Source organism: Hyaena hyaena, unplaced genomic scaffold (genome assembly GCF_003009895.1).
Source record: "Hyaena hyaena isolate Hyena2069 unplaced genomic scaffold, ASM300989v1 scaffold_678, whole genome shotgun sequence".
Classification (NCBI taxonomy): Eukaryota; Metazoa; Chordata; class Mammalia; order Carnivora; family Hyaenidae; genus Hyaena; species Hyaena hyaena.
The window spans coordinates 756,158-783,744 of NW_024081305.1; the positions used below are offsets into that span (position 1 = coordinate 756,158).

The 27,587-nt window shown below is 34.4% G+C and overlaps 1 protein-coding gene across 2 annotated transcripts in view; it reads right to left on the bottom strand.

Moving 5' to 3' along the window:
• Positions 1–19,810: 19,810 nt before the first annotated feature.
• Positions 19,811–27,587, bottom strand: part of FZD3 (frizzled class receptor 3) — a 92,837-nt gene continuing 85,060 nt past the window's right edge. For both annotated transcript variants that reach the window (XM_039217161.1, XM_039217160.1), the window contains one exon: positions 19,811–21,118. In XM_039217161.1, the coding sequence (XP_039073092.1) occupies positions 20,905–21,118 (214 nt within the window). In that variant the 3' untranslated portion in view covers positions 19,811–20,904. The remainder of the gene's footprint in view (positions 21,119–27,587) is intronic.

Consider the following 27,587-nt stretch of genomic DNA (forward strand, 5'->3'; position numbering starts at 1 on the left):
CATTTCTGGCCACTTCATATAAATAGAATCATACAAAACTTAATCTCTTGCATTTTGCTTCTTTCCTTTAACATAATGTCTTTGAGGTTCATTTCCATTGTATATAGCAGTAGATGAATAGAATCTCATTGTATGGTTATACCACATTTTGTTGACCCATTCACCAGTTAATGGGCATGTGGATTGTTTCCATTTGGGTGAGTACTGTGAATAATGCTGCTATGAACATACACGTGTAAGTCTCTGTATGGACATATGTTTTGATTTTTCATGTGCAAACACCTAGGAGTGGAATTCCTGGGTTGTATGTTAAATTTATATTTAGCTTTTTAAAACACTGTCCAACTGTTCTCTAAAGTTTATACACCATTTTATGTTCTCACCAGCAATATATGAGGTTTCCAGTTTCTCCACAGCTTCATCAACATTTGCTATATCTGTCTTTCTGAGTATAGCCATTTTGCTGGGGTATGGTTTAACTTGTAGGTTAACTGGAATTACCCTAATAACTAATGAGATTGGGCACTTTGTATGTGTTTATTAGCCAAGTATATATTTTCTTTGGGGAAATGTCTCTTTAAATCTTTTGAACTTTAAAAAATTGGGTTGTTGGGGTACCTGGGTGGCTTAGTCCATTGGGCATCTGACTTCGGTTCAGGACATGATCTCACTGCTCGTGGGTTTGAGCCCTACATCGGGCTCTGTGCTGACAGCCTGTTTCAGATTCTGTGTCTCCCTCTCTCTCTGCCCCTACCCTGCTTGTGCTCTCTGTCTCTCTCTCTTTCTCAAATGTAAAATAAAACATAAAAGAAAAAAAACATCCAACTCTTGACTCCAGCTTAGGTCATGATCTCACAGTTTGTGAGTTTGAGCTCCTGTCAGCACAGAGCATGCTTGGGAGTCTCTCTCCCCTCTCTCTGTCCCCCCCACCCCAAAATAATTAACTAAATAAACTTTTAACTAAACAATTAAAAAATAAACAATTAAAAAAGTAAAAAATTGAGTTGTTTTCTCATTACTTAATTGTGAGAACTCTTTATATAATTTTCAAATTACTTTTTTCCCACGTTGTGATTTGTCTTCTAATTTTCTTAGTAGTGTCTTTTGAAACACAAAAGTTTTTAATTGTGGCAAAGCCAGTTTATCAATTTTTATTTTATGGATTGAGCTTTTGGTGTCACATCCAGGAACTGCTTGCCCAACCTAAGGTCCTGAAGATTTATATCTATGTTCTTCCAGAAGCTTTTTAGCTTTGTTCTTACATATTGGTGAACACTATATTTTTTTTACCTGAACATTTGTGTACAGTATGACATTAGAGTCTAAATTCATTTTTTTGCAAGTGAATATCTACTTGTCCCAACATAATTTGTTAAAAACAAAACAAAACAAAACCTATCCTGTCCTCTCTTGAATTTTCTTAGAACCATTGTTGGGAATTGATGAACCATAAATTAAAGATTTTAATTGCTGTCTGCCTATCTTTGTACCAATACCACATGGCCTTATTTATTGTAGCTTTATAAGTTTTGAAATTCAGTAGTGTAAGTCCTCCAACTTCATTCTTTTCAAAATTGTTCTGATTATTCTAGATACATTATATTTCCATATAAATTTTAGAATCAACTCAAGTTTTACAAAAGTCCTGCTAGAATTTTGACAGGGATTACATTAAATTTATAGATCTGTTTGAAAATAATTTCAATCTTTTTTTTAATGTTTATTTATTTTTGAGAGAGGGAGAGAGAGTGTGAGCCGGGGAGAGGCAGAGGGGGCGGGGGAGACACAGAATCCAAAGCAGGCTCCAAGCTGTCAGCACAGAGCCTGATGCAGGGCTCGAACCCACATACTGTGAGATTGCAACCTGTGCCAAAGACAGATGCTTAACCGCTTAACTGACTGAGCCACCCAGGTGCCCTGAAAAGAATTTCAATCTTAATAATATTGAGTCTCCCAAACCATGAGAATGGGTTAGCTCTTCCTGGTTTTTAGATCTTCTTTAGCTTCTTTTAGCAATGTTTTGAAGATTTCAGGATTTCAAGAACAATTTCACAATTCTTTTGATAAATTTATTCATATTTCATTCTTCATGATGCTATTGTGAATGGACTTTAAAATTTTATTTGCAAATTGCTCATTGCTAGTACAAAAAGAAAATCGAGGATTTTAAAAATAGTGATCTTATATTCTGTGACACTACTAACCTCATTTATTAGTTCTAGTAGGTTTTTGGGTGTGGATTTTTTGGGATTGTCTCCATATGGTATTGTCATATGCAGATAGACAGTTTTCTTTCTTTCTAATATGAATTCATTCAATCATTTTCTAGCCTTTTGTACTTGTTACAACCTTGTACAATGTTGAATAGAAAAGGAAAGAATAGACGTATTTGCCTTATTTTCAATCTTAAGGGAAAAGCATTTAGTTTTTTGTGATTAAATAAAGTGTTTGTGAGTTTTTCACAATGTTCTTTATCAAATTGAGAACACTCTCTTCTGTTCCTAATTTAATAAGAGTTTCTACCATGAATGGGTGTTGGATTTTGTCAAGTGCTTTTTCCATATTGAGATGCTCATGTTACTTTTATCCTTTATTTCATAATATATTACATTTGTTGGTATTTCAGAGGGTAGGCCAGCGTTGCATTCTTGGGATAAATCCCACTTAGCAATGATGTATATAATTATTTTATATATCTATGGATTCAGTTTGCTAATACCTTATTAAAGATTTTTGCATCTGTGTTCATGAGATATATTGGTACATAGTCTCATTTTCTTGAAATCTTTGTCTTTGATATCAGGATAATAGAATGAATTTGGGATTGATCTTTCTAAATTCATTGTTTTTTTTTTTAAGTTTATTTATTTATTTTTGAGAGAGAGAGAGAGCAAGCGAGCATGGGAGCAGGGGAGTGGCAGAGAGAGGGGGAGAGAAAATTCCAAGCAGGCTCTGCTTAGCGCAGAGTCTGATGTGGGGCTCAATCTCACGGTGTGGGGTCATGACCCGTACCAAAATCAAAGAGTCAGATACTTAACCGACTGAGCCACCCAGGTACTCCTCATTGTTTTGTTTTCATTTTCATTCATTACAAAATATTTTCTAATTTCCCTTGTGATGTCTTTTTAATTTGTGAATTATGTAGAAGTGGTTTCATATAAAAAATATTTAGGGTTATCCAAGATTTCTTTTTGTTATTGATTTCTTATTTAAGCCTGCTGTGTTTGAAGAAAATAGTTTGTATTATTTCAATCCTTTTCCAATTCTTTTACTAGATGGGACTTGTTTTATGGCACAGCACAGAGGTTGGCAAACTATGACCCACAAATCAGATCTGGCCTGCCACCTGCTCAGTAAACAAAATTTTATTGGAACACAGCCATGCCTACTTATTTATGCATTATCGCTGACCAGTTTCCTGCTACAAGAATAAATAGGCACAGCTGCAGCAGAGACTGTATGGTCCACAAAGCAAAAAAAAAAAAAAATTATCTGGTCCTTTATAGGAAATGTATGCCAATCTTTGCTCATAGCATATGGTCTATTCATTAGAATGTTCCATGTGTCCTTGGAAAGAATGTGTATTCTGTAATATTATTTATTTATTTTTAAATATTTATTAATTTTGAAAGAGAGTGTATACAAATGGGGGAGGGGCAGACAGAAGGAGAGAGAATCCCAAGCAGACTCTTAGCACAGAGCTCCAAGTCGGGCTCAATCCCACGAACCATGAGAATATGACCTGAAGCGACATCAAGAGTTCTTTGCTTTACTGACTAAGCTCCTCAGCGTACCCTACAATATTTAGATCATGTAATTTATATATGTCAGTTAGGCTGAAAGGTTTGATAGTGTTCAGTGTTGTCACTGCTTTTATGTCTAGCTGCTCTACTAATTACTGAAGAAAAACCCAAACTATTTACTGTTGAATTGTCTATTTCCCCTTTTATTTCTGTTAGGTTTGATTCCATGTATTTTGAGGTTCTGCTTTTAGGTATGTATACATTTATAATTGTTAACATTTTCCTCATGTATTGACACTTTTATTATTATAATAAATCAATAATTATAATAACAATATTGATTATCTTTGATTAACATGTGTGATATTAGCATAGCCACTATAGCTCCCTTATGATTATTGTTTACATGACATATCTTTTTACTTTCAACCCATTTGTGTCTTTGAATCTAAGGTATATCTGTTGGAAAGAGCAGATAGGATGAAATTGCTTTTTTATTCATGTTGATTGATAGCTTTTGAGTGAGTATTTATCACATTCATGCTAATAAATGTAATTATCGAGATGGTTAGAGTTACATTTGCTACTTTGTTACTCCTTTTATATATCTCTTGTTCCTTCTTGTTCCACTATTCCCCATTTACTTCCTTCTTTTGTGCTAAAGAAAAAAATATTTAGGGATGCCTGGGTGGCTCAGTAGGGTAAGCGTGTGACTGTGCTCAGGTCATGATCTTGCAGTTCACGAGTTCAAGCCCCGGCTTGGGCACTGTACTGACAGCTCAGAGCCTGGAGCCTGCTTTGGATTCTGTCTCCCCCGCCCCTCTCTGCCTCTCCCACTCTTGTGCTCTGTCTCTGTCTCTCTCAAAAATATATAAACATTAAAATTAAAAAAAAATATCTAGTAAAACATGTTAATGCCTATTTTTACTTTTTTGCTATTCGTTTTACAGTTATTTTCTTGCCATATGGATTTTCTTTTACTAAGGATTATAGTATGCATTATCGAAACTACTTCAAATTAATACTAATTTATTACTAGTATAGACTATTTGCTCCAATGCAGCTGAACCCTTATCCATTTTCATAGAGCTACCAGAATAATTTACATTTTTATTTATTTTTGAGAGAGAGCATGTGTCTGTGAGTGGGAGAGGGGTAGACAGGGGGTGGTGGACAGAGGATCAGAAGCAGGCTCTGCACTGACAGAACTGGGCCTGATGAGGGGCTTGAACTTACAAACTGTGAGATCATGACCTGGGCTGAAGTTGGATGCTTAACCGACTGGGCCACCCAGATGCCCCCAGAAAAATTTTTTATTTTTTATTTATTTTTAATTAAAAATGTTTATTTATCTTGAGAGACAGAGAGAGAGAGTGAGGAGAGGGACAGAAAGAGAGGGAGAGAGAGAGAATCTGAGGCTCAAATCCATGAATTGCGAGATCATGACCTGAGCCAAAGTTGGATGGATGCTCAACTGACCAAGCCATGCAGGCGTCCCCAGAATAATTTTTTAAAAGAAAATTATGTCATGTTAATCACTTAATTAAAATGCTTCAATGCACCCTTTTGCATTTTGTAAATTTTTAAAATGTTTTTTTTATTTTTGATAAAAAGAGAGTGAATGGGGGAGGGGCAGAGAAAGGGAGACAGAGAATCTGAAAGAGGCTCTCTGCACTGTCAGCAGAGAGCCCAATGTGGGGTTCGAACTCACGAACAGAGAGATCATCACCTGAGCAGAAGTCAGACGTTCAATTGACTGAGCCACCTAGGCGCCCTCACCCTTTTGCATTTTGAACAAAATCCATAATTTTTACCAAGACCTTTAACCTATAGGAAAGTTATAGCATTTATTATCTTAATCTGTTCATTTCTTTACTTATTTATTGTCTGTCTCCTCCTTTTACACTCAACATTCTGATTATGGAACTGCAAAAGAATAATTGCCTGTTTTATTCTCTACCATAACCTCAGCAATTAATATGTGACCAAAGATATCTATCAATTAAATCTTTCACATTCCATAAAGTTCTCTATATGCCCAGTCTTCATGGCAGAAGTAAGTTCTTCCACATTTGTGCTTACATAACACTTTGAGCACACCAGTGTTACAGTACTCGGGTGTTTAAAACCTCATCTTCTCAATGGAGTATAAATCATTTTATACGTTGTTTTCTTCTTTGAATTCCTAGGGTCTTACTCACTACCTGGTAAGGAGTAGGTAAACAAATGAGTATTTACTGAAAAAAAGAATGAATTAATGGATGATATTGAATGCTCCCAGAAACGTGAAACACCATTTTCTAAAGCAACTTTCATCAATGGACAAGAAAAACACTATAAATATGATCTTGGCTCTGAAAAAAAAAACAACTAAAATTATGATAGCTTAACATTTTAGAGTTAAATATGTCATGGTTCTGCAAAAGAAATTAACAATAAGTAGAAAGAAAGAGAGGAAAGGAAGAATTTTTAAGATTAAAGGATTTAGCTTTTTCTTGTCTGAATTTGCTAACAAATTTAAGTACTATAGCAATGGCTCCAGAAACAAACCATTTTCTGGCAGGCATAGGATCCAGACAATCTTTGGCGTTTTCAGAAATGCTTATTTTCACACTGAAAATGTGAGGGACTTATCTCCTTGTTGTTATGGTAAGGGCTCATTTAGAATCTATTAAATTTATGGCCAAGGACACTTGTATTACCTCTGCCTTCAGGATTATTAACAACAGTTCCCTTAAACTGGCTCAACTATGCCCAGTCTGTTGCCAGAGAACACCCCTTCTGCCCTTTTAGCCACCAGGACATTTGGGAAACCAGAAATTTTCATGTTGGTATTAGTGCATGAATTTATTTTCCATATTCAGCAAACACTTCCTAACAAATCTGGTGCTAAAAAAATTCTTAAAATCAAAATATATGCGCTTCGCTGATTCACCTCATGTGACATGTTTAAATGCTTCAATTGTATTTCTGTACAGTAGCTCTAGTATTATTTGAATTTGATGAACTTTCTATTAGCCCCTTAGGGTCTTTAATTTTGAGCTGTCTACAGAGATAGTGAAAAGGATTCAGCATAATTCTTCAGCTGCAAATAGAAGATAGTGACTAATCAATACCTTAGCAAAAAGCTTTTGTTATTTTCAAATATTTTTGAGTTCCTGCTTAGTTTAGTTTAATTTTATTTCAGAGAGAGCAGGAGTTGGGGAGAGGGGGAGAGAGACAATCTCAAGCAGTCTTCACGCTCAATGGAGCCTAACACAGACCTCCATCCCATGACCCTGGGATCATGACTTGAGCCAAAATCAAGAGTCAGATGCTGAATGGACTAAGCTATCAGGTGCCCGTTTCATTTTGTTTTGAATAAATGAATTTGCCTTTAACCCTCTTTTGTGCATGGAGTACCCAGAGACCAGGTGATAAAGCCGTATTTCTTAACCTTTTGGCTCCTCGCTGCACCTGAAATCTTGATTTTCCCAAGACATATTCTTCTTATCTCCTTCTGACAAATGGGTGGCTTACGCTAATGGGAATGTAGATAAAAACATATACTTGATTAACAGAGACAAATGAAGAGCAGAATTTTAAAGAGGAAAGGATGGAGGAGAGGGTAAGAGGAGGAATGGGAATAAATTAAAGTGAAAAATAATGGTGAAAAAAAGAATAAAAGAGAGACTAGGAAGAGAGTTACCAGGGAGTGATTGTTCTCATTACTCAATACTTCCAAACTGTCTCCACCCACCTCAACAGTCTGTTTCAGGCAACTCGCCAGCTCTCTGAAGTGCTTCTGATTCTTAATGGACTCCTTGGCCCATTTTCCATTACTTATTTTTTCACTGCCTACACTCTGCAGATGTGGGGGTATGAGGCTCAGTTTATTAGTTTTTGATTCATGCGGTAACAAATTACCCTAAATTTAGGGACTTGAGCAATACAAATTTATTATCTCTGTAAATCAGAAATCTGACATGGGTCTCATGGGGCTAAAATGAAGATGTCAGTTGTTTCTTTCTGGAGACTTCAGGGGAATATTAATTTCCTTGTTCATTCTGGTTGTTGGCAGAATTTAGTGCCCTGCTGTTGTAGGACGGAGATCTATGTTTCCTTGTTGGCTGTCAGCTGAAAGCCATTCCCAGCTTCGAGAGGCCACCCACGTTCCCTCACTCATGGTCTCCTTCCTCCCTCGTTAGAGCCAGCAACAGTGGGTTAAGTCTTTCTCATGTTGCATCTTTTTTACACCTTCATCCTTTTTCACCTCCCCGACCAGGGAAAAGTTCTCTGCTTCTAAGGACTGGTGATTAGACTGGGTCTGTATGAATAATGTGGGATAATCTCTCCATCTCAAGGTCTATAACTTAAATTCATCTACGAAGTCCCTTTTGCCATGAAAATAACACATTCACAGGTTCTGGGAATTGGGAGCCATTATTCTGCTGACCACATTCAGAAGTATGGAGTGATTCTGATTGTTGCTCCTGGGAACCTGAAAAGAAGGGGAATGGGAACAGGCAAAATGTATGAGCACATTAGCAGGGTCTTGTTTTCATGTGAGAATGCTAAATTAGGCGAGCCAAAACAAGAACTGAAGGACTCCTGGGTAAGTGACATTTACCAAGAGTCTCTTTAAAATGAATTCTAATAGGTTCTTTAGAATTAACAGAAGGAAAAAAAAAAAGCTAGAAATGAATGGGGCATTAATTATAGAATTTTAGAAGGGAGCTACAGATTACTTACTAATTAAAAAAAATCGTTAAACGTTTTGAGATAATTAAAGATTTACATGCAGTTTTAAGAATAATACGCATACCCATTTTTCCCCAATGGTAACATTTTTTTATAACTGTAGTATAATATCAAGAAATTGGCATAGGTACAATTCATCTATTTTATATAGATTTCATGAGTTTTACAAGCCCTCATTGGTGTGTGTGTATAGTTCTCTGCAGTTTTATCACATGTGAGATTCATGTGACCACAAGCACAGTCAAATATAGAATGACTTTGTAATGTAATTTATAAAATGGGTTCTTTCAGCTCTTAAGAGTTCCATCTAGGTGATTCAAGGATGTTAGAGTGAAGAGAGAGATAAATGGCGCTAGGTCAAATAATTAAGATTTCAGGCACTTTCTCTTTAGAAAGTCTTTTATCTGTTTTGTGTACTGAGACTACATGTACTGTTTTATTTGACAAAAGGATCCCATAGCTAAAAACCAATGGTTTAGTCTATGTATGTGCCATAGCACATACACTATGACTAATACTCAAACTGTTAATGATCAAAATTTGTGTAGTTAGCTAATGATCACCATAAAAAAAAACACCCAAAAAAGTCTTCTCTAACTTAGCAGTCATAAAACAATAATTTAGGATATTTTCCCATCTTTATTAAATATTTGGTTCAGCTTAGAAATAAACTGTCAGGAGATTAAGAATTTTTTTTTGGTTCATTGCCTGGCACATGGTAAATGACCAATAAGTGCCTTAGAGAAATATCTGAAACTGGCAAATATTTGAAATTTTTTGAAAAATTTTTTTGAAATTGATGGACATGTATATATACATATCTTCATCTCTTTTCAATAATTGGAGGGATATGGTTGGAAAAGAAGTGCTCCATTCTTCTGTGATAAATTAATAGAAGTAATAGTGTAGTGTACAGAATATAGTGTACATCAGATTCTTCACTAGTTTTATAGAATCTGGAGATATGTGTTCAGTTCTATGGAAATTTTAAGAGGAATATTCGTAACTGGAGTCTTTTGGAAGGGAACAACTAGGATCTGATAGGAAGTTATGGAAAAATTGGAAATTATGACATAATTGGAAAATTGGACATTTTGCTTATAGAAAAGATTTGGAGGAAACAACATATCTTTTCTCAAAAGTCTAAAATATAGTCCTGTGAAAGAATTACGGTGTAATTGTACCAATGTACAAAGGTAACTAAAAAACACTTTCCACCCAATATATGCAAAGACTTTTTATAACAATTAGAGCTGCCTCAAAATGGAATAGAAGGCCTTACAAAGTAGTGAGCTTCCTGTTACTGAAGTCATTCAAGCAGAGGCTTACAAAAGATAGTTTTGAAGAATTTTTGTACTGGCTTGGAAGTTGGACCTTGATTTCAAAGGTCCTTTGGAACCAAAGGCTGTATGATCCAGGCAAGAAACTCTAGTAATAGTTTCAATGCTGGTCTACCTTCCAGTGCATGAAAAAAAATCAACTGATCTGTTAATGTGAGTAGGATTTCTTATTGGAAAATGGATACAGATACTTTTCATTTTTATCAACAGATATTTATTGAACCCCTATTATGTGCCCAGTAGTGTTATATAATGAGGATATAACAATAGAGATCAGTCTTATCTATATTAACAAAATAAGTGTGAGAGAAAAGAATATGATACTGGATGGTTTTTGTTTACATATTTCTATATTCCAGAATAATGTGAATTCTATGTTATAAATGAAAAATATTAGTAATATTAGAATATAAAATATGAAATCCAATTGAAAAATAGCAGTGTAATATGTTAGTCTAGAAGATGATATAGAAAATTATATGCAATCAGGTATTAATGACAAACTAGAGAACAAATTATTTTATTTTATTAAAAATTTCCAATTTATAACCAAAATATACAACCACTACATTTAAAATCAGTTTGTACACTCACAGTTAAAGTGCTAAGTAAAAACATTTACAAAAACTGACATCAGTCTACTGTAAACAAAATAAATCTACAAGAGCAGAGTGCAAAGCACATCCAGCTAATGTGAAAGTACAGTTCATGCTCTAATCAAGTGCACCTGCCCTATACATATCTCAACAACAGTAACTTTCCCATTCACTCAGAAATAAACAATTTTAAACACGTAAAAAAGAAATGTGAAGAACTAATGCCACAAAATACAAGTCTTTAGCATAAACACTTTCTAACTAGATGCTTACATGATAAAAGCAAGATAAAGATTTTAGAATCAATTTTAGAATCACCATATCAATTTAATTCAGAATAGGGTGTGAAAACTAAATTGCTAAGTGCCAGCTGTTTTAAAATAATAGTTTTTTTAAATAATGAAAAAGTAGTATCGTTTCTACCTTTTTATCTCTTGAAAAAAGGAGAAGATGGTAGTCACTGTCAATAAAAGTAAAATGAGGAAAGGTATTTTCTATAGTATCAATGAGCAGAGCTGGAAGATAAACAGGACTAGCTGGGAGGTAGAAAAAACTGAGGCTTGAACACAAAGTCTTAAGAGTGTAGGCGATGGACATCTAAGATGCTCCTGACATAGTTCTTGAACTGAAAAACAGAATCACGAAGACCCTGACTTCAATGATCAAGAATTACAAATGACTAGCTTCCCTCCTTAAGGTCACTGAAAATATACGGCCTTTTCAACATCACATGGAGTCAGGGAAAGAGGAAAAGATGCCCAAGTTAGGTCACTTAATGATGTCTCTTGCCTCAAAAGAATCCCACCAACACTAATTATTTCCATATTTGTTTTAAAGTTCAATATTCTAATTGATAGTAATTTGTGCTAATAGCAACGCGTTTGTCTTTAATGCAGATTTATCTTTAAGCAGGGTAAAAGGGCTATAGTGACTAACACTTGAATATGAACTAAAGCAAATTTCTTTCTTCCTAATGCTTGAAGATAGATTATACTTCGGAAGTATCGATAAGAAAGACGGGATTGAACGCAAGTAGGAAGGTCTTGAGGAGTCTACGGCCATCCCACCCTGAATGCGCCTGATCTCGTCTGATCTCAGAAGCTAAGCAGGGTCGGGTCTGCTTAGTACTTGGATAGGAGGAAGGTCTTGAGGAATGTAGCATTAGAGGAATATGCCAGATGGAGAGTGTGTGTACCTGGGCAGGGCTCAGGGTATCTCCTAGAAAGAAGCGTACCAAGTGATTATTGAGAGATCTAAGTCAATTTTCTCCACTATAAAAGTACATTCAAAACTGAGACACTAGATTAATATGAAGTGTACCAGCTCTTGTTGGCTAATGTGTTGCCCGTACTATTCACAATATTGTTTATATGAGATGTAGTGTGAGTTTAGAACAATCCAATTTACAACCTCTTAGATAATAGCTCTTCTAAAATTCTGGATTTCCTGTGTAGGAGCTTCATAATTTTTACACGCATTTTTAAGCCCATATACTTTTATTCTTATAACTTGAAACATAGGTATAAAGAACATCTTTAAAAGGCATTTTAAGGCAAATCTGTTGACTCTATAACATAGTAGTATTTATTATTTTAGAATGCCTACCAAGATAAAATTCTATAGCTAGCAAAACTTGAGTTCATATAAGACATGGAAGGGTGGGGAACTTATTTTGCCTCTAATGATATTTACAGACTAGTCCTTTGATATGATAATATCCCAGGTTATGAAAGTTTTTATGTAACTTACATATTTCCAAAAGGTATTTGCTTTCAATTACTAAGATCATATTGATTAAGTACCTTTAAAACTAGACAATTTAACTACAAAACAAAGCAGAATTTTCTTGATAGACCTGTGGCTATCTATAGTTTGAATCTCCTTCGTAAGGTCTCTGATAGGTTAATAAGAGAAGTTATAATGGAAAGTCAATATATTTGTTCTAAAAGATTTTTTGTTTGCTTGTTTCTTGTATACTATGAAATTGCAAACATTTGATCACTTTTGATGAACAAAACCAGCAATTTCACACAGCTCAGGATAATACTATCCAAGTGTCATGACATAGTATAAATCTCTTTATTTTTTTTTATTTTTATTTTTTTTAGTATAAATCTCTTTAAATTGTTCTTTCTGAGAATCAGGCCGTCTACAAAGGATTTTCTGCTGAGAGGACCATGATACCCTACAACACTAACAAAACAAGATAAAACAAAGGCTTACCACACAAACAAACAAAAACAAACAAAAAAGTTCACATTAAATAAATGTGAGCTTCAGGTATTATAATATTATAGAAAATGAAATAATGCATAACTATTATTAATTGTAGACACATATTTTTATATAAACAATCCCCTAAATTCACTATTAGATTAAAATACAGCAAAGTCAGTGTTTTCTTAAACAATTTTAAATTAGAGGAAACAGCTTCCATAACTCTTCCAAATAAAAAAAAATAAGACAATTTAATAGCTTTTGAGTGTCAATTAAACTTTTCTTTCTGGGTCTGGGGGAAAGCAGCGGTGGTGGTATTATCTTTATCATACCAAAGTAAATGTCTAAACTGCAGTTACTCCTTTACATATGCAATACTTTGACACTTGAATGAAAATATAAAACTCTCAAAAACAAAATTTGGCATATGAAAACAAAAGCAGAAAAGTTGTTTGAAGTTGGTGTTAAAGATACATGAAATGTATCTAGAATTCTCTAATTCTAGAGAAGTTAAATTTTTTAAAAAAGATGAATGATAAAGAATTCAAGTTTACTCTAAGGTATAAATAGCACCTGATGACAAAAGAACTAACTTCCAGACTAATATTTGCAAATCAGAGACTCCTTTTTGTAATTAAAAATAATTTTAAGTTCATATATTTTTAAAAATACAGTATTTTCAAGTACATATTCACCTCAGTTCAATGCAAAGAACTTTTTTGTTTATCTTGTCCCAGAAATATAGAATTACTTCCCATTAAATGTTTCTGATGACGAGAGTAGTTAGAGAAAAACTATGTGAGGCAGGGGCTACGGGAATGAAGGAAAACAATTCTAAACATCCTTTGCAAAACTGGGGAGGGGAGAAGTAAGGAGAAAAATGGTGGATGGATAAATATAAAGTAAATCACACTAGGATTATCTGCTTTATCTTCTAGACTATCCTATTATCAAACCCAGAAAATCTTCAGTGAAATGTTTGGACCTCAGATTCAAGTTTAACAAATGTAATAAGAAAACATGCAGAGCCAGAGAACTGAAAATAAAGATCTGGGTTTTTTTTTTCTTTACAGGCAATCAAAATAACATTGTAATAAAGCTGTCCCTGAATGAGAAAAGCTAGTCATCTAATTTAATTTCTGGAAGCCAGGAAAGTTGCCTGATCCAGTGGACTGACCAAAGACAAGGAATCAAGTATAGCCAAAGACACCATATCAGAAATCAGTACATCTTCTTCCTACATCAACTTTCCATTATTCTTCTCTATCTAGCAGACACCAAACCCAATACCTAGACTATAAATCTATAGACCCAATGTGTTCAACAATTGATATGAGCTAATGCAGTCAATTAGAGACAGATAGTCATCTTTAAAAGTAACAGGAACCTCTCTGGCCCCTGGTCTCAGAGAACACAATTATATCCATAAGATAACTCTGCTGAGAAATGAAACTAACGCAACCTCTATTTTATTAGACAGTTAAGGAGGCTTTATGAAAACATCTTCTGTACAGCCAGAAAAAAAAATAAAGTAACCATATTTATCTCTAATATTTTAAAGTAGGACATTGCTCATGGCAATCTGACAATTACACTTATTCAATGAATCTAAGAACATTTTAAGAATAATTGTTAAACAGAAAAATTTCAATCCACTCCTCTGAAATTCCTTTTACATTGGATAATTATTTTAATGTTGGTAAAACCCGAGAGCTTTTTAATTAGCTCTCTGGGCCAGTGCTATCACTGCTTTGCTCATTAATTTTATCATGAATACATTTTGTTTAAAGTTTAGGCTAAATAGCTAGATTCATATTTAAGAGAACAAAGACCAGAGAATTTTATGTCATTTTTCTCATATATATCAGTTTTAAGGTATTTATGTTGCTGCTTTAGGAGACTTTTCCTATAGAAAAAAAAAAGGTCATGTCAATTATTTGTAAGCTTTTACTTTTTTTTTAATCTGTAATATAATTTCCTCCTTAAAATTACTTAGAATCATAACTGGAAAACAAAGTTAATAACACATCTGAATCCTAACAATTTAACTATAGATTTCATTAACAGTACAAGCTGAACTAGAAATATAGTTCATGGGAAGAATAACAAGAATAAAAGTAAACCAGAATAGTGATTACAAAATGGTCAAGGGACAACCAAATTACAGGCAGGTGGAATTTGAGACACTACCTAATCTAGTCCCCTGTTTCTTTCATTCACAGATGATAAAACCTGAGGTCCTAAGAGGTAAAATTCCAGTTACAAAGCTCACTGAAAACAGAGGCAATACTAGAACCCGGGTCTCCTGACTCAAAATTCTGTGGTATTTAAAAAATAACATAATGCATTTTTACTATGCATTAGGGAAAGAAATGTGCCAATTCTGAAAACAGAAATTATGAAGTTCTAAAGTTTTTTCTTTTAAGTCAATAAACACAACACAATTAAAGAAATATTTCCAAGTTAGCAATATAAATAAGCTGAGTTATATAACAAAAACCCCAGGGCTACAACAACAATAATAAAGTAGTTCACCCTACTTCAGGAAATATAAAATAAGTTTAAAAATATCACTGTCTTATAAATACTAATGTTACTAGTAAATGGTAATCACCAAAATAATGAAACACTGAATCTTGAAAATCTGAATTATTACAAGGTAAAAAACTTGTTTCTCAGGGAAAACTGGTGACAGTAGCCAATAAAATGAAAATAAATTAACAGCAATGCTAGCATACCAACGAAAATGTCCAAGAAAGGACATAATAGATTTCCTGAGATAAATATTAAAAAATAATATGAAGGGAACTATTCTTTAATTCATTTAAATAGATGGAGCTTTCTTTTATAGGATGTAATGTTGTACTGCTGTGGGATTTGACTAAAATATAAGTGAAACTTTTATCTTTATGGCAACAAGATTTTACTTTCTAATTAGAGATCACAGAATAGGAAATATGCTTATTAACTTATTATATTACATCTTTTTGAATCAAATAGGAGTGTCTAAGAAATGGCTGGTTTTAGGTAGACCTCAGTATTTTCTTTCTTAGAAGACTTTGGATCCTGGGAGAAAATTATAATCCTATTTCAGTTTGATTATTAAAGAAGGATAGGATTAAAATTATATTAGAGGGGCACCTGGGTGGCTTAGTCGGTTAAGCGTCCGACTTTCGCTTAGGTCATGATCTCGCGGTTCGTGGGTTCGAGCCCCGCGTCGGGCTCTGTGCTGACTGCCAGCTCAGAGCCTGGAGCCTGTTTCAGTCTGTGACTCCCTCTCTCTGACCCTCCCCTGCTCACGCTGTCTCTCTCTCTCTCTCTCCTAGAAATAAATAAAAACATTAAAAAAAAATTAAAAAAAATAAAAAAAAAATAAATAAAATTATATTAGAAAAATATCCCAGGAGACTGTTTACAGTCAAATGAAGGGTACAGGGTGCTTAGTCTTCCTATTCTTTTCCCTAAACTCATACAACTGGAACAAAAAGAGAAGAGAATTAAATTATGAAGAGATGTTAACATCATCCTTTTCATATAAAATAGAAATAAGAATGATGGATAAATGCAACTACTAGGAAACAAATGAATTGAATGTAAACACTTTTTCTTATTTTAATCAGTTGTAAAAAAGTATAAAAGAAGTTTAAAAGAGGCATGAGATCCTTTGTAAATCTAGGTTCCATAAAAATGCTCTTTTGTATGTTGATGTGTGGAAAACAATGGAGAAATCCTTACTTTATGTAGGTTTAAAAAAATTATATATACAAACATACAATTAAGACAATAACTTAAAATTTAAAGTTTTGCCTTGATGAGTACCAGCAAGTTACAGTTATTACCTTTTTAAAACTTGCTCTTAATCAGAAAGAAATAGGCACATGGAAGTCCTCAAAGAAAAGTTAAACGGCCTACACTCTTTATATTTTTCTTATAAGTTTCAGTGAAGTCAAGCTCATGTACTTAATACAATTCCATCAAAAGAATAATATAATGGAGATCTCAAAATTTCCGCTGATATTGACCTACAAATTTAACTGTATACAATTTGAGAGCACATGCTGGTTATACATATACTAAAGAGCTAGCACAGTTTGAGGGCATAGCTACTCTTGAAAAAAACCCTCAATCTTAAAAAGTGAATTGGACTTTTGATTTAAAGATTGTACCAAATTGTACCAAGATTGTACTGGTCTAATTGCCTATTTTGTTGTTGTTGCAAATACTGCTGAAGACCATATCCTTGTTTTCTATAACCCCCAAATTCTAACAAAAACAAATAATATCAGAGCAATTTATAGGTTACAGAGCATGATAATACATGTTATCTCATTTGTTCCTTACAACCAAAGTCCAGTGAGGTAGGTCTGGGGATCAACAATTACCTTATCCTCATCTTAAACTGAAGAAATTGAGACTAAATGACCTGTCCTGTTCATATCATAATTATGGGTCTTTTAATTCCAAGCCTAATAGGATTTTCACTGCACTAGATGATGAAAGTCAGCCAAGTGTGATAATACAGGAATATACCTTTGGCATGTCAAAAACAGTACAAATACCATAATGAAATTTTGGTAGGTTACGATTTTCTAAGCTCTGGCCACTATTTTATAAAAAAAATTGTGAGTAGTTCCTTTTATATCACAGGGATATAGCCTCAACCAAGATAGTTCTAATTTGTTATATCCACCATATCACAAAGAAACTAATGAGGTAGGCTAAATATAGGAATTTTTTTCTAATTTAAAGAGATTGTTAGAATTTTCATACATTTGCTCTAAGCAGCAGCAGAAAAAGAAAATCAGTACTAATAAAGGTTTACTTGAATATTCGTTTACCCAATAGTATACAAAGACCTAACTTCACATAAAACAAGCAAAAGCTTAAATACTTCTAAGAATTGCTGTTCACCTTTTAAAATTAATATAAAGTTTTGGTACAAGTTTATATAAATATTCTTGTGCAAGTTACTCAGTTTAAATTTAGATACTTCAAATTCCTTTGTGGTAAGATTCTCGCTACTAAGAGTAAATGTGAGTTGTATAACATGAGTTGTTCACTCATACATATTTATTGAAAAACCTACTATGTATTAAGCTCTGTGATAGTTGTTATTAATCAATTGTTCTTTCAAACCAATTATTGTTTTGAGCTTAATATTACCTTTTGCTTTAATTATTGAATAAATTAAACACAGTATTGCTAAAATCAAAGTACTTTTTGAAAGCCTCTTGATTATATATTAACATCTTGGAGAAAACTTATTTTCGCAGTTGTCAGCTGAGCAAATAAAATACTAAACATTATCACATGCCAATCAAAACACAAATTAGAGTTAAACATATGGTAAGAAAGCTGTCTCGACTTGTTCAAGTTGGTTTAAGGGAATTGAGACTTTGAAATGCTGGTTTGCCGTAGTTCTTTAACTGTTTCTTAAAAATATTTCTTAATTTAAAGCACCAGTTTGATAAATAACCTGACCTAAACTAAATACTGTTATTTAAAACAATGGATATTAAGTAAGGATGATATTAAGTAAATTTTATGGAGCAAAATTACTTTCATTACTGAAAGTAAATGAAAGACCAAAATAGCATTTACATATATGCCAACGGGGAGTTTAACAAAGAAGAAAAATGAATATATGAAAATCAGGAAGCACAAAAATTAAGATTTTCGTAGGGATGTGTACTTAACTGTCTACACTTGGCCTACTTGTACAAGAAATCAATTAACATTTTGGCAATTGATAATATAATGCAGATGGAGATGGATGACAACATCTTTGAGCTCAAACTGGTACCTTCTATTTCAACTTATTTTTGTTTCCGAATGTTTGTTTTGGTCTTCTCATGCTGTTCTCAGGAGAGATTCTCAGAAAAAAGCCTTATGAATTACTGATTTGTTATATAAATGAGTTGTTGTAAGTTTGGCCTTCAGAGGAATGGTTTACTAATTGTCAGTTATTTCAGATTCTGCACATCTTGAGTATGAACTCCAGCTCTAAGGAGAAAGACAATAAAGACAGAGGAAAAAAGAAAAACACTCTGGGCCTAAATGTTCAAATATGTCCTATAAAGAGTCAATAATAAACAATAAGATATATGTACTTGAAAGAAATATGATACACAAATTATCAGAAAACAGACTTTTTTGAAAAAAAAGAAAACCGACTTTTTTGCATAATGAAAACCTTTTTGTCAACACCTAATTTCTTGGTATTTTTGTTTTAAAGGAGAAAAACGTACACATGAATTAAACACATGTCAAGGAATGTACAATAGTAGCCCTCAAACAAAACTCTTAAATCTTTACTAATCTTAATCCTTTATATTTCATAATGCTTTACAGTTTCCAAAGAGCTTCTGTATGATTTTTAACTTGATCCCTATTCGACAACTTTGTGAGGTAGGTACTTCTCTTCTATCTTCATTTATAAACAAGGGAACTGAGGCTCAGAGACATTTACTTATTAAAGGTAAAAAACTGGCATATGGCAAAGCCAGGCCTCTCTAGAGTCTAGAATATTTTTCAAAGTATGATTCTTGCATTACCTGCATTAAGAATTGCCTGTAATATTTTTAGAATTCAGGTTTCAAAGTGCTACTACCTTTGACTTACTAAATAAGAATCTTTAGGAGTGGGGGCCCAGATTCCACATTTTATAATGGAAAATAAAGTGGAGAACAACTGCATACCAGGTAATGACATAAAAACACAACACTGAGTCCACCTAGATATTCATGTGATATCATATGCCATCAGATCATTATCAGGGGGCAAGTTAGTTCAAAACAGCCTGTAGTCTGGCTGCAGATTAGAATAAAACATAGAAAGTTTTTTTAAAAAACTACAAATTCTCCTCCAAAAGAGAGGAAGGTTGGGCATCAGAGGTTCCTTAAGTGATTCTTGTCTACAGTCGGGCTGAGGACTGCTTGTTTAAATACGCTTTACTATAAAACACATCCAGCATTTTCCAGAATTTTTCTCTCTTCTGATCATTTTCATGCCTAATAAAATTCACTGTTTTTATTGTAAATTATTTAAACATTACATGACAGAATGTCAAACATTTTTGAATTGATATTGGTAAGACTAAAAGATACTTCACAGCAAGACTAATCATGCTTCATTTAGTTACAATGATCTCCAAATACCTCAAATTAACCACCACTTTGGACTTAAGTTATATTTATTTCAACTGTAAAGAAAGAACAATCCAGAATCTGAAAATAAGAATGTGGGGCAAAAAGCTGTAGCCTAGTGAGTGGCTCCTGGGCAATGCAAATGCAGACAATCAACTCACTGATAGGAGAGGCCTGGTGGCTTTGGCAAGATCACATCTCACTGTAGAAAAATACAACAATGAATGCAGAGAAAACATTTTGCCATTTTGTAATTGTGGTTCCCACAAAAAAGCTTATAATGTGTGATGCTTATCTTATTACATGCCTCCACAAAACAGAAGTTCTCTATGAATCAAAACTACTACACGGGAAAAGGTGGCTACAAATTAAACTTTTTCCACCATGCATATGGTTAAGTTATAAAAACACAGCCAGTAAAAGTAATATTTACAAAAGTAATAAAGACAGCACAATCATAGGGGAAAAAAGGTCCATCTCTGTTTTTATTCCATTGCTAATCCTAATCCTGTGTGTCTCTGGATGAAGATTATTCTGATAGAATTTTTAAAGAGCCTTCAATAGACTATTCACTTTCTTCTGTTGATATTATACCCAATTAGCTAAAATACCCTTGCTGATTTATCAAATTCTCCTACAGTTTAAAAACACAGTTCTTTTTCACTTAGTGGAAAGAAAACTACAAAGTCCAACTATTCATCTGAGAAATAAACCTTGCATAGAAAATTTCCTTAATTCTGAAATTATTTTATTAATACAACTACCAGAATGTTAACTCACAACTAGTTGATATCATATGAAAGTTTGCTACAAAGCAGTCACCACACATTTGGGATTTTTCTAAATATAAAATAAGTAGGTTTATAAAAATGCTTACCAGACAAATAATCTCTTCATAACCTAGAAATAAGAATTATTTATGTGACGATCTAATTATTAGCATTTTTGATGCCTTGATGTTCTAAGGTTGATGCAATATAAAAAGCAAAAATTTACGTTCCCAATGGACAAAACCTGCACCTGACTGAAAGCATGGTAACGGCAAGCTATAGCGATCAGCCATGGAAAGGCAAAGAATAAAATCTGCTTTTTCAACAGCGCAGGTTTTCCATCTTAGGACAATTTAAGCACTGGTTCCATCTTCTTCAATAACCCGATTCATGCTGGTACCATGTGTGATGTGAGTCATAGGATTACTGCTGAGATCTCTGATGCTGCTATGCCGTGACTGTTCATTGAGCCGATGAGAACTACTGTGTCTGGAGTGATCGGTCAGTCGTGAGGTGCTGCCATGAGGGAGCCTCTCTTCCATTCCTCTGTAACTGCAGGGCGTGTACCTAACACAGAAGAGTTTCTTTTGAAGCAGGTTAACAGAACACACTAGAAAATAAAACTAAGAATCTTCATGAAAATGTCTCATTAAGCAAATTGATTAGGAAACCAACCGGTGAAAAAGTAACCATTAACTTTTGATGATTTATAGTCATTTCAAAGAGTAGACATTCACATGGTTAACCAGAAAGGGGAAAACCCATCTCATTAAATTCAGAATTAAGGTCTTATTCCTTGCATAGGGACAGACATTAAGGTCAAACAGAACTGGCTGATACAGAGCTATGCTAAGTATGGATTCTTCATTCAAATGAGTTTTGGGTTATAGAGTGGGTTCAGGGAGAGGAGGAACAATGATAGAAGAAATATGGTCTTGTCCCAGAAGTCCATGAGGGTGGTTTTAAGTAGTACAACAAAATAAAATTTTACTGACAGACTAGGGTTGGAAGAGGGAGCATATGAAATTACAGGACAAATTAGTGTAACCTAAAAATAAAAAGGTAAATGAACTGGCAAGCAATGATGACGGTATGTGCCGACAGCTTCTTTCCAGATAGCCCAGAAATGTAAATGTCTTAATTACTTTTATTAGGGCTTGAGGCTGTGAACATCTATTTCATAGAAGCTACATTTACTTAAATATTCTGGTAACATCCTCCGAACATTTGTAACCTATATTCCAGATAAATTCTCTCCTTACCCCTAGCCCAAGACCCAGCTTTTGAGTAGTATAATGTATGTCAACTGGGCTACACTGCTTCATGTAGGCAGTCAGTCTTCTCTCCATCACTGTGCTTATCTTGAAAGGCAACAGTGGGAGCATCAAAGATAAGAAAACACACACATACACATACTTATTAAAGTATTTAATTTAGGATAACAAAGCTCAGAGAAAACGTACCTGTATATAATTTATAATTTAAATACATAATAAATTTTACTTTAATATTTCTAAAATCAGAAAGGATACAGCAGGCCATTCCATCTTAAAATAGTCATCACAAGAGTGAATCAAATCCTAAGCAGCCGAAGGCCTACTGGCTGTCAAAAATCATTCATTTATCACTGCTTCATAATAATTACAAATTTCATGATCAGTATGAATCATTTATAAAATTTAAAGATTTTAAAGATTGATTCATATACTAATGAGGTGATTTAATTTTATAGAAGTGCTTAACAAATAATGTTTCTATCAGATCACAGAGTTTAAAAACTGAGAATTCCTTGTATTTATTTTTATTTTTTTAGAGATTTTATTTTTAAGTAATCTCTATATCCAACTCACAAGCTGGAGAGTCACATGCTCCACCTACTGTGCTAGCCAGGCACTCCTTTTAAAATGATGAAGGAAAGCATGTCTTTTGTTTCCAGTTTGAATAAAGCAAAAAAGAAAATTAAAAAATGAGAAGACGCATTGGGGCAACTGAGCGGCTTAATTGGTTGAGCATCTTACTCTTGATTTCAGCTCAGGTCATGACCCCAGGGTCATGGGATCCAGCGGGCTCCACACTGAGCACACATCTTGCTTAAGATTCTTTCTCCCTCTGCCCCTCTCCTCCTTTCTCTCTCAAATAAAAAAAAGGAGGGGGGGAGGAGAATGAAAAGATGAATTTTAACTATTTAAAAAGCTTCTTAACAGGTAAAAAAGCATTTAATTCTTATCTATTAAAGAGATTTCACATTCAGGACAGTTTTAACTTTGATTAGCATGTTTTGGTAAAATAATTACACTGCTTGCAAATGAAAATGTTTCAGAATAAGCTTGTTATTCTAGTTAGTAATTACTATTTTACATCATAATTACTGTCCTAAGCCGAGTGAAAGATTTTTTTCAAATATAATTTGCCAGCTAACTGGAGATCATTCACCTCTCAAATAATTTCATAAGCATCTATTTCAAACGAATTGGCAAATGAAAAAAGGCAAAGTATGGTATAGTGTTTAACAAATGATATCAAAGTAGTTAAAAAATAAAAAACCAATCACTATTTGAAAATATGAATTGAGTATTTTCTAAAACAAAACCTAAATCTTTGAGTTTAACAAATAAGACTCAATAGGAAAAATTATTATACTGAGTTCTTATGTCTATTTATTTAAATGAAATATAAGGTTATCCGTGAAATTCTAGAATATGAACAACCTGCCCACAGATAATTAGGAATCAATTACACAGAAAAATAAATTTAATTATAGTGTTTAATCTCAATTGTGTATTTGGGAATTACCAAGTTTATTTATCTTTTGAGAGTCATTCAAAACTCTGTGACCATCTACTCTAATATACAATATAAAAATGTACATTAATTTTAATATAAGCTTAGGCAAAACAATTAGAATGGTTAATTTGCTAAAAAGATAACAAGGTATATTCCACAGTCAAATATGAAAGAAACTTAAAGATGATATATTCTTTTTGATTCTCTAAGCTAGTTGCTACCATTAATATAAATAATTGAATTCATTTTGGTTTAACCAGGATCTTATTCATTCCCTTTTCACCTTCTCATGTCACCTACTTATCACCAAATCACTCGTTCCCAAACCTCAACCGACCTACTCCTCCACTTCCTTTTCTACCCATCCTCTAATCTAACAATACTTATAATACAAATAATAACAATTACTACTTCTTTGAAGCTGACATACATGTGTAGGTGTATTTATTACTTCAGGCTATTTTATTTCACGGAGCAGTGAGATCAGTAAGTACCCATCAAGGAGTGGTAGGTGTGTGTTTGTTGTGATCTCATAGTCAAGATACCATAAGATGATGAGAAAATGATGGCCAAAAGAGTGTTAACATGTAAACTTAAAAACTGACAGTTAAGAAAGAAATCTCTATGAGATGATTTTTGGAATTATGAAAACCCTTATTTAGACTTTTAGGTTCAAGATGGTCCTGGATTCTTTCAGATCTGCTATTTTTAAGTTTTTATTTATTTACTTTTGAGAGAGAGCGGGCACAAGTGGGGGAGAGGTGAAGAGTGAGGGGGACAGAAGATCTGAAGTGGGATCTGTGTGGACAGCAGAGGGCATGATGTGGGGCTCAAACACACTAACTGTGAGATCATGACCTGAGCCAAAGGTGGATGGTTAACCAACTGAGCCACCCAACCACCCCCAGATCTGCTATTAAGTTCTGGCTATGGCAGAGGGCCTTGCAGTATGAATATTCATGTACCATACAGAATACCCTTAGTAGACTATTGTTTTAGTTTTGGGCCCTGAATTCCTGGGAAATGCGACCCTTTCTTCCTCCTTTCCCTCCCTCATTCATTCATTCATTCAAAGTAATCTCTACCCTGGGCTCAAACTCATGACCTTGAGCTCAACAGCTGCATGCTTCACTAACCAAGCCAGCCAGGTGCCCCTAAATGCCCTTTCTTTTCTTTTCTTTTTTTTCTTTTCTCTCCTTTCCCTTCCTTTCCTTTCCCTTTCTTTCTTTCCTTCCTTCCTTCCTTCCTCTCTCTCTCTCTCTCTCTCTTTTCTTTCTTTTCTCCTTTCCTCCCTTCCTCTCTCTCTCTTTCTTTTAAATTTTATAAATTGTTTGTTTATTTTTGAGAGAGAGACACAGAACGTGAGTAGGGGAGGGACAGAGAGGGAAACACAGAATCTAAAGCAGGCTCCAAGCTCTGAGCTGTCAGCACAGAGCCCAAAGCGGGGCTCAAACTCACAAACTGCAAGATCATGACCTGAGCTGAAGTCAGATGCCCAACCAAATGACCCACCCAGGTGCACCCTTTTTTTAAACTTATTTTTTATTTTTGAAAGAGAGAGATAGAGTATGAGCAGGGGAAGGGCAGAGATAGAGGCAGACACAGAATCTGAAGCAGGCTCCAGGCTCTGAGCTGTTAGCACAGAGCCTGACATGGGGCTTGAACTAATGAACCATGAAATCATGAACTGAGCTGAAGTCAGATGCTTAACCGATGGAGCCACCCAGGTGCCCTGCCCACATTATTTCTTTTTTTTTTTTATTTAAGTTTCTAATCTATTTTTTATTTTTTTATTTTTTTATTTTTTTTTTTACAAATAGTTTATTGTCAAATTAGTTTCCACATAACACTCAGTGCTCATCCCCACAAGTGTCCTCCTCCATGCCCATCCCCCCCCCCCCCCCCCCCCCATCAGTCCTCAGTTTTTGTCAGCATTCAAGAGTCTCTCATGGTTTGCCTCTCTCCCTTTCCCCCACCATTTCCCCTCTTCTTCTCCCCCATGGTCCTCCGTCAAGTTCCTCCTCATCCTCCTATACGTGCAAACATATGATATTTGTCCTTCTCTGCCTGACTTATTTCGCTCAGCATAACACTGCCCACATTATTTCTAAAGTCATTAGTCATTCAACAGATTTGCCTATCTCTATAGATAGATAGATTGGAGAAGACAGATATAAAAGATACAGATACAGATTGAGATATATGTCTAGGATGGTGCTAGGTACTGTGGGGAAATACAGAGATATCAGTCATCGAGTTCTCATTCTCTAGAAGCTACACATTTAGCTGAGGAAAGACTGCTGTATGGAAAATAGGTCATACCAAAAACAAAATGAGTAAAAGGCAATCAACTGCCATGGATATGGGAATTAAGCAGGCCTTAAAGGATGGGTATAATTTTGATTAAACACAGAGGTAGGAAAGGCCATTATAGGAAGTCATAATCTATCCTCTAGTTTTCATGGCACTATACTTTTATAGATTCATTCATATGCCAGTAAGCTCGTTCTTTGATTCATATCTTGGCTATTCTTCCTGTATTACTATTACTGTAAGTTTTTATTAAGGTCTTACTCTTGGTCTGTTCTTTTTTGTTGTGTCAAGTAATTCTATCTCACAATTTTAATAATCAACTATCTTTTTAATTTAAATTCAAGTTAGTTAACATACAGTGTAGTATTGGCTTCAGGAGTAGAACCCAGTGCTTCATTACTGACATAAAACACCCAGTGCTCATCCCAACAAGTGTCCTCCTTAATGCCCATCACCCATCTAGCCCATCTCCCCAACCACCTCCCCTCCAGGAACCTTCAGTTTGTTCTCTGTGTTTGAGTCTCTTATGGTTTGCCTCTGTTATCTTATTTTTTTGCTTCCCTTCTCCTATGTTCATCTGTTTTCTTTCTTAAATTCCACATATGAGTGAAATCATACAGTATTTCTCTTTCTCTGACTGACTTATTTTGCTTATTCTAGTTCCATCCACAATGTTGCAAATGGCAAGATTTCATTCTTTTTGATGGCCACGTAATATTTCAACGTATATACATACCACATCTTTATCCATTCATCAGTTGATGAACATTTGGGCTCTTTCCACAATTTGGCCATTGTTGATAGTGCTGCTATAAATATTGGTATGCATGTGGCCCTTCCAATCAGCATTTAACATTTTTTAAAATTTTAAACATTTTTTTTTAAGTTTATCTATTAATTTTGAAAGAAATGAAGACAGCGCCATTGAGGGAAGGGCAGAGAGAGACAAGAGAGACTCCCAAGCAGGCTCCACGCTGTGGTGCAGAGCCTGATATGGGGCTCAAACTCATGAAACTGTGAGTGACCTGAGTGGAAACCAAGAGTTAGATGCTTAACCGACTGAGCTACCCAGGTGCCCCTAATTATCCTTTGGATAAATATCTAGTAGTACAATTACTGGGTCAAAGGTTAGTTCTGTTTTTAATTTTTTAACAAAAATAAGTAAAAAGCATACAAATTGGCATAGAAGAAGTCAAACTTTCACTTTTCAGATATAACATGATACTCTATGTTGAAAATTCAGAAGACTCCACCAAAAAACTGCTAGAACTGATATGTGAATTCAGCAAAGTCACAGGATATAAAGTCAATGTATAGAAATGGATTGTATTCTATACACCAATAATGAAGCAGCAGAAAGAGAAATCAAGGAATTAATCCCATTTACAATTGCACCAAAAAGCCTAAGATACCTAGGAATAAACCTAACCAGAAAGGTAAAAGATCTATATGCTGAAAACTATAGGAAGCTTATGAAAAACTGAAGACAATACAAAGAGATGGAAAAACATTTCATGCTCATGGATTAGGAAGACAAACATTGTTAAAATGCCAACTACCTTATATTAATGATTACAAATGTCCTTATTAAGTTCCAGTTCCATTCATATTAGAGAGACTGAAATACCCTATATTTAATTGCCTTCAGAAATTCTCTACTCAGTGTTATTTGTTATTACCATTCATTCACCCTATATATTTCCTCTAAGATATTTTCAGAGGCCAATCTGATCTTTCCCTTTTCTAATATTCTATAATATCAATTGTTTTGGGCTGCCTGGGTGGCTCAGTCGGTTAAGTGTCCGACTTCGGCTCAGGTCATGATCTCACAGTTTGTGGGTTCGAGCCCTGTATCAGGCTCTGTGCTGACAGCTAGGAGCCTGGAGCCTGCTTCAGATTCTGTGTCTCCCTCTCTCTCTTCCCCTCCCCCATTCATGCT